Source organism: Microcebus murinus, unplaced genomic scaffold (genome assembly GCF_040939455.1).
Source record: "Microcebus murinus isolate Inina unplaced genomic scaffold, M.murinus_Inina_mat1.0 scaf004_hap2_Mmur4.0, whole genome shotgun sequence".
Taxonomy (NCBI): domain Eukaryota; kingdom Metazoa; phylum Chordata; class Mammalia; order Primates; family Cheirogaleidae; genus Microcebus; species Microcebus murinus.
The window spans coordinates 1,267,701-1,280,259 of record NW_027438950.1 but is presented as its reverse complement, the minus strand read 5'-3'; the positions used below and the strand labels follow the sequence as shown (position 1 = coordinate 1,280,259).

General features: G+C 34.0%; 1 protein-coding gene across 1 annotated transcript in view; it reads left to right on the top strand.

Annotated features, from left to right (window-relative positions):
- The window catches only part of LOC142866394 (uncharacterized), a 59,816-nt gene that overhangs the window by 13,567 nt on the left and 33,690 nt on the right, over nt 1–12,559 (top strand). The window contains 2 exon segments of the mRNA XM_075999763.1: nt 3,260–4,696; nt 4,781–4,835. Coding sequence (XP_075855878.1) covers nt 3,260–4,696; nt 4,781–4,835 — 1,492 coding nt within the window.

Below are 12,559 nucleotides of genomic sequence, written 5' to 3'. Positions count from 1 at the left end.
AGTCTCCGGTACCCCTCCTTCCAACCCTCGCCGGCTGTATACTTGTCTGCTTGCTTCTTTCTTCTTATTTGTCAGAGTCTGTCTTTTCTGCAGAGACAGTCTGCCTGGCAGTGTTTCTCATCCACCATCTTGCCTGATCCCCAAAATTCTAAATGAAGAACTACCGTTTGATCCAGCAATCCCACAATCTGGAATCTACCCAATGTAAAAACGTCATCTTAAAATAAAGATATCTTGACTTGAATGTTTATGGCCTAAAGATTTACAATTGCAAAGATGGGGAGACAACCTCGGTACTTACTAATACATATATATAAATATATGTATAAATACATATAAAAATTAGTGTATGTATACCATGGAGTACTGCTGAGTCTCAAAAAATCAGTGGTTAAATAACGCTTGTATTATCCTGGATTGTGTTGGAGCCCATTCTTTGAATTAAAGTATCACAAAAATGGAAAAGCAAGCACCACGCATACTCATTATCATATTGTTGCCAATTGATCAACACCTACGTTAACAAATGGAAATAATATTCAGCAGGTATTGGGCAGTAGGAAGTGGGTGTAGGCATTGGGAAAATTGACACCTAATGGATGTGGTGCACACAATCTATGCATGGGCACAGTTGTAGTCCAATCAGTCAGTGCAAAAGCAATATATGTAATCTAAATGATTTACTCCCATAATATTTCTAAATTAAGAAAAAGAAACAGTTTTGTCAAATGTAAGAAAGTTTTGAAAAACTTCATAACTGTGTATCTCCTTCAGATATAATTTTTATTTTAATTATTGTAAAACCACAAACATGACAACCTGATTTACATTTAATTATTCACATCAGTCTCTTTAAATATATGTCCATCATTATGCAATATATCTCTAGAATATATGTATTGTGTGAAACTAAAATTTAATACACGTGAGAAAACTACCCATTTTCCCCCCTTGCCTAAGTGCTGATAAACTCCATTACATTTTCTGTTTCTCAGGGTGTAACTGGTTTAGAAATATCATACAAGTATAATCATAAAACATCTGATTTATTGTAACTGACATTTCATTAAGCATAATGTCATCAAGGTTTATCTCTACTGTGGACATTATTAGATTATCTGGGTTTTTAAACCTGAGAACTAATCTATTATTTCCAAATTTCTACTTGTATTTGTCCTTTTGTTTAGTAAGGACAGTTTGGGTTGCTTGCATCTACCAGCTTTTGTCAATAATGGTGAAAAAATATATGGGTTTGAAGATACCTCTTTAGTTTACAACATATGCAAGTGTTTATATTTGTGTTTCTCTCTGATTCATTCATGCAAGAGTCTGTCTTTCTGCCAGTGGAAAACTTCATTGACCACTGTAGGATTTTTTTTTAATATGCGGAACTGTGGGTACCTATAGCACTCTTTTTCTTTTTGATGATTGTTCAGATCTTTGCAGTCTCTTGAGGTTTCATATTATTTTGGGGATTGCTGTTTCTATTTTTGAAACAAAATAAAATTGAGACTTTGAAAGGAATTGCATTTAACGTGTAGATCACTTTGGACATCTTCACAACATCAGGTCTTCTTCCCTTGAACAAGAACATGTTCAAGAGTGTGTTGTTTATCTTCATATATTTGTGAGTTTTCCTGTGTTTCTTGTGTTATTTATTTACAATTTCATTCAATTCTGGTCAAAATTTAAAGTGTGTGTAAAATTTCAATTTTCTAAAATGGGTTACGACTTGTTTTGTGGCTGAAAAGGTAGTTTTCTAGGAAGAATGATATATGAGCTATCAAGATTGTATATTCTACTATTATTCTATAGAGTGTTCTCTGTGAATCTGTGAGGTGTCATTGCTCTAGAGTGTTTTCTAATCTTCTGTTTTCTTATTAATAATTTGACTGGCTCTATTATTATTGAAAGTGGAATATCAAAGTATCCTATTATTTTGCAGTTCATATCTTCAATTATGTCAATGCTTTTTTTTACATATCTTTGAGAAACTTGATGTGAGGTAAAAATAGATGTCATATATATGTATTATTTTCATAGGTTCTCAGTGAATGACCTCTTTTTATAGTAAATGTCCTTGTTTGTCTCTTGTGGCAGTTTTGACTTGAAGTATATTTTATAAACCATAACATTTTCACTTCAAATGTAATGTGCTGAATATAATTTTGAATTCCACTGCTCTTATATGCTTAAGGTTTTCATGGTATATCTTATGTCCTGCCAGTGTTAGTATATTGTTTTCACCAGGCATGAAGTCAAGTCTCTTTAGAGAGATTAAGTTGGGTTATTTAATCCCTTTATTTAACTTTGTCTTCTGACCAGAGATACTAGTACATAAATATTTCCATAATTTACTCAAAGGGAAGGGCTTACAATTACCCGAATGTTAATTATTTTATATACCTATTGTCACTATTTTTTTCTTTCTTTCCTCTCCATTTGTCCTGCATTGTGCCTCACTGATTTTTAATGACATATCTTTTTTCTTTGCTCATTTTCCTTTGTGTATTTCTAAGAACATTTTCCTGATGTTCGCTATGAGAATTTCCTAAAATGTTTTGAAGTCACAACATATGTTAAACTAGTAACTACTTCACTTCAGTTGCATACAAAATTTTTAACCTTTACATTTGCCCTCAACTTTACAATGTCGATGCCAGTAATTATGTATTTTCATGTTGTATAAAAATTAACATGCGGCAATGATGGCTTTTATTTTCTCTTTCAAATTTTATAGCATAATTAAATGCTTTTACACCATGATTATAATACTGCAGAATTGTATTTTTGATATGTGAATATCTTTCCTTGAGGGTGAGGTAGTTGTCATGGAAGATAGAAGCCAGCCTTTGGAAACACCATCAAAAAAGAGATCTTTGGACACATGTGTCAATAGTCATATTCTCTTTTCACAGGGAATCCAAAAGATGAGATTTTACTACTAAAGTGATTGCTCTATATCAGAGGGGAGGAAGGGCTTTGGTGGGTAAATGTTACAAGCTTTCCTTCCACTTCCATATGGTTGTTGATGTCATTCTCAACTAGGGTGTTATGAATTCATAGCCATTATGATTTCTCAAAAAGTCATGTTTGCAAGTATATTTTTAAGGTCATACCTCTATGATGGAAGTGAGATCATGGTATTCTGTTGTGCTTTCTTGCTAATGTGCTTGGTATAGTCATATATATTCAAATTGTGAAGTATATTCACTTGAGTCTAGTTAGTGAAATATTTTGTTATTTTTCTTTCTTTCAGAACTGTCTTCCCATTGCACCCAAGACCTATTGCCAGGGCAGGGCATAAAAGATTCGTCTCAGAAATCAATAATGAGACTATATGGAACCTGTAGCCCTGAAAATGTACACTTAAGAAAAGCCAGGGAGTGTGTGGGTGAGTGTAAGAGGCAGAAAGTATGTTACAATGGTCTTACCCAGTGTTTGTCAAATACCCATAGGAAAAACGTCAAATGTTATAAATGTATAAAAGTCTTTACCAAATCTTCAAATCTCAATATACATAAGATAGAACATACTGGTGAGAAAAGATTCAAATGTAATGAATTTGGCAAGATGATAAACCACAGCTCAGAACCTTCTGGACATAGGAAAATTCATACCGGAGAGAAACCTTACAAGTGTGAAGAATGTGGAAAAGACTTTAAGCATTCCTCCAAACTTACTATACATAAGAGAATTCACACTGGAGAGAAACCCTACCAATGTGAAGAACGTGGGAAGGCCTTTACCCAGCTTGATGTAGTCACTCGACATAAAAAAATTCATAGAAGAGAGAAACCATACAAATGTGAGGAATGTGGCAAAGCCTTTATCTGGCTAAGTGACCTCACTAGACATAAAAGAATTCACACAGGAGAGAAACCATACAGATGTGAGGAATGTGGGAAAGCCTATACCTGGCTCTATAGCCTCACTCGACATAAAAGAATTCACACTGGAGAGAAACCATACAAATGTGAGGAATGTGGCAAAGCCATTATCTGGCTAAGTGACCTCACTGTGCATAAAATAATTCATACTGGAGAGAAACCATACAAATGTGAGGAATGTGGCAAAGCCTTTATCTGGCTTAAAGACCTCACTGGACATAAAAGAATTCACACTGGAGAGAAACCATACAAATGTGAGGAATGTGGGAAAGCCTTTACCTGGTGCACACAGCTTAATCAACATAAAATAATTCATAGCGGAGAGAAACCTTACAAATGTGAAGAATGTGGCAAAGCCTTTACCAGGTGTGCATACCTTACTCAACATAAAAGAATTCATACAGGAGAGAAACCCTACAAATGTGAGGAATGTGGCAAAGCCTTTACCTGGTGCACACACCTTACTCAACATAAAAGAATTCATACAGGAGAGAAACCCTACAAATGTGAGGAATGTGGCAAAGCCTTTACCTGGTGCACACACCTTACTCTACATAAAAGAATTCACACAGGAGAGAAACCCTACAAATGTGAGGAATGTGGCAAAGCCTTTATCCAGTGCTGGACTCTTACTCAACATAAAAGAATTCACACTGGAGAGAAACCCTACAAATGTGAGGAATGTGGCAAACTCTTTACACAGTTCTCAACCCTTACTCAACATAAAAGAATTCACACCAGAGAGAAACCCTACAAATGTGAGGAATGTGGCAAACTCTTTACACAGTTCTCAACCCTTACTCAACATAAAAGAATTCATACTAGAGGGAAACCCTAAACATGTGTAGAATGTGGCAAAGCCTTTATTCACCTCAGAGACCTCACTCTACATAAATGAATCTATACAGGAGAGAAACCATACAAATGTGAGGAATGTGGCAAAGCATTTTCCCAGTGCTCACCCCTTAATCTACATAAAAGAATTCATATCAGAGAAAAATTCTACAAATATGAAAATTGTGGCAAAGTCTTTAATAACTGCTCACATCTTATTCCACATCAAAGAAATCATACTAGATAAAAACGAGATAAATATAATGAGTATGTAAGTGCTTTACCAAAGTATTAGCCTTAAAAATGCACAACAGTACTTATACTTAAAGTAAAAAAAATAATAATGTAGACTGCTGACAATACCTTTAGTTATAACAGAGATCTTACTGGACATGGGAGAACTTACACTGAAAGAAATGCTCCAATATCTTCTCAAATATTGCTCAACATCACCAAAATTTTAAGAGATAGAAACCCTACAAATATAATGAATGTGAAAAAATATTTATGCAAAAGATATACCTTTAAGAAAAACAAACAAATGCTACTTAAAACTACCTTAATACATTTCAGAATGCAATTACTGAAGAATCAAGTCAAAACATATATCAGAGGACTCACAGTGCAATACACTAATGCACTAACACGTTCACACATTTTTTAAAACCAGATTGTTGATTATAGAGAACAACCCAGTTAAAATAGTTGATTTATTTGTATGTCAGCTTTAAAAAAGACAGAGATTTTGTGAGAGTTATAATTACATGTAAAATATACTTTGTGGTCAGGATTTGGTGAAAATGTAATAAAGTATATATTTTTTTGCTATTTTTCACAAGCAAATACTGATATTATTCAACTTTAAATACAATTGATGGTATGCTTTCATTCTTAGCATGTATGTGAATGTGTGTGGTTAATGATAGCTGCATCACATTTGTTAGAAGTCTTTCTGTATTAAGTAGGCATTATTCATATACTTTTCCATGGGAAATTAAAAACACTGAGATGTAAGATTTATGAAATGAATAGGTACTATGGAGTTATCTTATAAAAACCAGTATTTCAAGTGATGTATGATGTAGGTATATAGAGTAATATTCTCATTATGATCAGAATGAAAAAATGACAATATTAGAAATAACTTGTTTTACTATTGCACATTATGATAATAAAATAGAATGTAATTTGGAATATTTTTAGATTACATGTAAACTTAATTTGTTTCATTAAATTAAAAATGTTTTTACTGTTTCCAATATGTTGTTGATTGAATAAAGTGCTATTTTGCCAACAACATTAACCTATCCTATGTTACTCAAAGTTGGAGGAAATCGATTGTAAAAATGTACTGTCGGGCTACACAATACAAAGACATCATTTTTGATCCTTTTATCAGTTGCTCTACTTTGAAGAATACTGTTCCCAAAGCTTTTTTTTCATTATGTTTATAATTACATTGTTACTGTAATGCTTATAATAAATATTTTGCACTTATCAAAAAGCCATACATCTCTGAACACAGAATGAGTAGTTGTTACATTCTATCCTACATTTTTCTTTCTACATGCAACCTGCCTGGCCAGTGAAACAAAAATAAGCATGTTTTTTATTTATATTGAATCAGATATACAAATACATCACGGTTAAGATGAACTATAGTTGTAGTATATTTACAGAGTAAGTAATTATGTTTGTGTGAATGTGGATATATGACTATTTTGAACAGAAAAGAATAATATTAGAAAAAATGGGTAATTTCAAAAGTGTTGAGAATTTACTAGCAAACTAGAAACTTCAAAGATTCTGAAAGGAAATATTTTGTTCGCTTTATGTTGAATTAATTGTTTAAAACCCTAAAGCTTCTGAATCGAAACCTGCCCATGCCAGTGCTCTGTTCTTATATCCTTATTACTCATGCTAGGTCTACTATGTTATTTTATTATTTCAAAGTTCATTAAATATAGCTTGTATGACCTGATCTGCAATTGCAACAAGGATTGTTATAAAACTTAATGGTGCTCATAAAATTACCTGAAGGTATGAGTAATTCCGCAGTGTAGTAATTTCATTTTACTTATTACATTCTATATTTTCATTCTAATTTGGGAAGCATATTGAAAGCACCTTTTTGATTACTGTTTCTTTTACTTTTCTTGATCGAACCAATTGATTTATTGACATTATCAGGCTACTTTGTTCAGGCAAACACTAAGAAGGATTTATAAATTATGGAGTTGATTTTATATTTAAATAGAATAAATAAGGACAGAACAGTGTTAGATATGTAACAGATGCTTCATAAATAGCAGTCAATATTTCTGTGGGAGTGAGCTTGTGGCTCCAGAGAAGAGATTGAAAATGTCCAGGGTAAAAAAATCACTGATTATGCATGTGGAGTGAAGGGACCTACAGAACAACCAACTCTCGGAATTTATAAGTGGAAGTTCTGCTGCTTTCATTTCATAATTATTTCTAATTTTAGGCCATTTTTGTCTTCATTCCCTTCTACAACTGTATCTAAGCCATTCTTGTTTCTGCCTGTGCTTGGGCTACAATATTCTCACTGTTGTACTCACCCCCAGCTAGTTCACACAGTACTTTAAAAGTTCTGATGAGAAGTGTAGAGTTTTTTTTTAATTTGGAGGAAAAAAATTAACTAGAGAGCTTGAGACCATTTATAGGCTATACATACAGCATTCTGATTATTTAAGATTAGAGAGATTCAGTGTCCTAAGGTTAAATTTAGAGCCTTAAAGTACAAAGAAAGAAAATCAATTTTTAGTGCCAGAGGATTAAATCCAGAATGCAGTGTTGTTTGCTTTGTAAAAGCAAAATGTTATTACATCCTAACATATAATATCATAAATATGAAAATAATTACAATAAGTAAAGCATTAATTAGTGTATGATGCATATCGTAAATACTATATATAGAAAAATGAGAATTTGGCATTCTCTTAATAGAGAGTTTAGGTAAATAAATAAGTTTGAATATAATTTTCTGTGAATTACTTATAGTACAACATAGGCATCCATCTAGAATCTACTTATGCTTATGTATTTTCATTGTTAGAATATAATAGAATGATTTCTGTGTATTGAAAATAATTGGAATAATCTTTATCTGATATTTGAATCTTAGATAATTTATTTTACATGACTCTATCTTCTTTCATTTTAATGAGTGCAGTGTGCAACACACAGTTTTCATTTTTAGTCATCTAACTGTGGCCAACAGTTTGGTCACTGACTCTCGGAATCTCAGGGATTATGGCAGTCTTTGATTGAAAATTTCATCAGTGATTTGGGATGCAATCCAATTTCTGTTTTCTGTTCTCACAGTGGCCAGAGGTAGGACAGTCAGCACCACATACCTCTTTAGTGTCTTCTATACCATAATAATCAGCACGAGGAAGTTACAGGCATCTTTATCTTCAAATAAAATCGTCTAAGCCCCTTTCGTGTTCTATGCTGGATTATGAATCTGTTGGTAATTATCAGAGTTTCCTTGCTTATGATTGACAAATGGAATGACAAAAACAGCACTAAAATGTTATATTTTTGATACAGTTCAGCTAAGCTCATGACAAAGATCCAGGCTCAGTATTTGGAACAGTGCTATACTTCAAAGATTTTACTGATTTGTTCTTGTAATTGACAGATAACATTATTTGTATTTATCATGTAAAATGTGATGTTTTGAAGTACATACACACACAAACACTGTCTAATGCTTAGTCTAGCCAATTAGCAGATGCTTTACTTCCCATATTTATCATGTTTGTGGTGAAGAACACTTATCATTGACTCTCTCAGCATATTTTAAAAATACATCATCATTAAGTATAGTAAGCATGCTGTATACAGTATATCTCTTGAATTTTTTCTTTCTACCCAGCAGAAATAATGTATCCTTTAAGAGACATCCCCCCCCCCGATTGTACACTTTCCTAAAACCACAGTGCTGTGGCCTATTTACAGGATGGAGGACGAACACAGAACACAGAAGAAAACAGAGACACATACAAAGATGGTTGACTTGAGTGTTAATACACTGGGTAAGTTATATTTTTATACTCTAAAAAATTGAAGTTACCTCCTTGTACATTACCACCCAGGCATTGCAGCAATGGCCATAAATTCTGGAACACATAGCCTTAAGGACACAGATGTCCCCTACTCAAGGTTTCCAGGTGGTTGCTCTAGGCACCAGGCATAGATCACGCATCAAGATTAGCAAGGATGGGCAAGGCAGCCACAGGGAGCATTTCTCGCCCCCAGTTTCTCTTAGGCTGATCCCCTGCAGCTGTGCCTGGCTTAGGTCACCCCTCCCTTGAGGGGTCTTATCCATCATTGAGTAGCCATCCATTTTTAAGGGGCTTAAGCAGCCTTCAGAGGAACAATGTATTTATCATGTGGCCTCCAGACCCCCACTGCCTTGGGGCTGGGCAGCTCTTGCTTACTTGCAGCTCAGGTCCTTTGTTATGCCTCTAGGCAACACCTTGTTTATCACAGAGACCCTGTCCGGAACACATTACTTTCAAACACTCTGAGTAGAGCCCGTACATTACTCACTAAATTTAATTCTTAAACTAGGAATATATAATGTCACTCCCCTACATCTCCCCCGATTTTATTTAATTTTGAAGGTGAACACACTGGAACACGGCCATGACATTTTATTTTTGCTGTTGCTGAGTTGCTTGCCTTTTTTGCCAGCACCTGTAGATTAAGAGCAAAAAACATAATACAAGGAGGAGAACACCCAAATTATTCCCAACACTACTGAGCATTGTTTTTAATGAAGCCAAAGGATAGGCCTGTGACAATTGACTGGCCAGGCCAGAGAAGAACTCCTCATTATTAAAATCTGGCAGATTGTCCTGAAAAGCAGAGGTGATTTCCTGTACTAATTTTTGGAGGTCACCAGTTAGGTTTTGGCCTCCATTTAACAATTTTCATAATAACATCCAATGTTGACTGCTATTGAAAGGAATAGGAGTGACACAAAAACGGGAAGAATTCCAATCACAATGGAAAAAAATATTGAGTTGTCAAAACCTGAATTTGGTCTCCCAGCCACTGAACTGTATTCTGCATCTGAATAATTTTACCTTCCAGGTGAGTATCAATTTCTTGCTGATATTTCCAAAATTTATGTGAAACATCATGCCACTTAGGAACAAAATCAGCTGTTTGCACAGAAAGGTGTAATGCAACCCCAGCAATAGCAACTGAGGAAGCAACAGCTATTAAGCCAACTACTGCCATGATTGTCAGACCAATGACTCTTTTTATTCTACAAGCCAGAGGAGTTATTTTATTTAAAAGAGTGGTGACCAGGACTGAATCGCCCCAAGGTCGAGATAGGTTGACAGGCAACCATATCTCCTTACGAGCCTTGAGAAAATACAGACTATGTAAGGATTTGTTAAAAGTAGCCCATGAAGTGAAGTTTATACAAGTAAATAGGGCACAATTACCAGGAAAGTCAGCTTTCCTGCAGACTGATTCCAATAAACAGTTCCCATGAGTAAAAGATAAGGATAAGGAACGCATGCCAGTAAAGTTTTAGAATGGCGATGGTGGAGGCGTCTGACAAATGATGATGTCTTAGGAGCCCCCAGGAGAGTTCTCAGAAAATCAGCAATATGACATGTTTAACTTTCCACTGAAAATCCAAATCTAAAACAATGAAACATAGACATGGAAATGGTGGGATTTACCATATGTAGAGAGACATATTCATATGCATTTAACTATAAAGCCAGATATTTTGGGGAACAGATAATAGACACAAAGAAATGATCCTCTCTTGAAAGTTGATATGTAAATTGGTCATTTTCTTCCTTTATTTTCATTTCTGTATCTTTACTCCAATATAAAATATTTGGAATGTGGCTTATTTGTGTATTACATCAAATACCCATTTTTTATTCCTGTGCAATCATCTTATTTGGTCATTGTTATTTATTTTGCTATGTTTTTGTTTTAATTCACAAATAATTGTATATGAATATGTTAGACACAGTGTGATGATTTTATCTAGGCATACTTTGGGAAAGATATGATAAAGCTAATTGACATTTCTCAAAACAGAGAAATCAATGTTCAACAGATATATGTGAAAATGCTCAACCTATCTAATCATCATGGAAATGAAAGTTAAAGCCACAATGAGCTATTAACTCACACGTGTGAGAATGCCTGTTCTCAATAGAATGAATGCTAAGTGATCGTGAGGATGTGGAGAAAAGAAACACTTGCATATTGTTGCTGTGGATATAAATTAGGACAGACAGATTTATTTGTATTTCAATAAATTTGGGGGGGCTCCAGTCGTGTTTCTCTCTTTGATAAATGTATGAATTATATAGTGTTAAATTGAGGACATTTAGTGCATTATTAATTCAATGAATATAGTTTTCACGCTGTAGATGAGATTTGGTCCCTTAATCCCAATCACCCTCCTCCCTTCTGAGTCTTAAAAATGTATTTTCTCAATACAGCCTTTGTAGAAAATAGTATGGTGATTCCTCAACAATGAAAATTGAATTACCATATGATCCATCACTCCCGTTTCTAGATGCATATTCAATTGAAACAAAACCAGCATGTAGAATATATATCTTTCCTTCCATATTCATTACAACATTATTCATTCTAGCCCAGGTATAGAAGCAGTTTAAGTGTCCACCAGTACATGAGTGGATAAAGAAAATGAGCTGCATTTACACAATGAGCTGTCAAACAGAATGAAATTCTGTCATTTGTGACACCATGTTTTGAACTGGAGGACATGATGCTAAGTAAAGGAAGCCAGGCACAGAAAAACAAATACAGTATGATATCACTTATCTGTGGAATCTAAAGAAAGCTGATTTCATAGTGGGAAGTGTGGTTACCACAAAGAGTGGGATGAGGAAAGAGAAAATCAAAGGGTACAAAGTGTCAGTTTGTTCATTTTTTAAAATTCATAGACCTCTAAATAGAAGAACCCTGGTATTCTTACCTAAATATATCTATTGAATTGTAATAATCTTCTAATGCTGCCATTATGGACAATATATTAATTTATATTTTTAATGTATAATTTATCCTAAATTTGAAATTTCCCCTAAAGTCACCCTAACTCTAACTTCCTGGCATGAGATAACTAAATCAAAATTTATTGATATATTTTTAAGTTTTAAATAATCTTGACATTTTTGCTTAATTTAGTTTGCAATCATTACTTGATTGACCTTTATATTTGCTTTGCGACTCAATATTTGGTATTTTTATAAAGTTAAGGAAAGATGTATGGTTTTTATTTTTATATTTTTTATTTCAAAAAAATATGAGAGTACAAACACTTTAGTCACATTTTATATATTTTCCTCTACCTAGCAAGGGTTAGAGGTATGCCCTTACCCTCCATGATGATCAAGGCTTCCCTTAGATGTGGGTCTACCTGCAAACCCCTAAATTCCCTCTTTGAACAGCACCACCATTTGTGCACCATAATTTTAATCTGTCAGTACCAATTAGATGGCGAGTACATGTGGAGCCCTTTCTTCTGATCTTGTGTCACTGCACTTTGCATAATGGGCTCACTCAATCCAGGAAACCATAAGCAGTGCTAGCTCACTGTCATTATTTAAAATTGAATAATATTTCATTGTAAACACATACCAAATATTAATAATCCACTCAAGAATTGAGGAGCTCTTGGATGGTTTTATTATTTTTTCACTTTAAAATTCTAACATGCTCATTAATTTTATTTCACCAGCATTTGTATCTTCGGAGGTGTAGGTTCTTATCAAATAATCAACAGGTGTCCTGGGAAT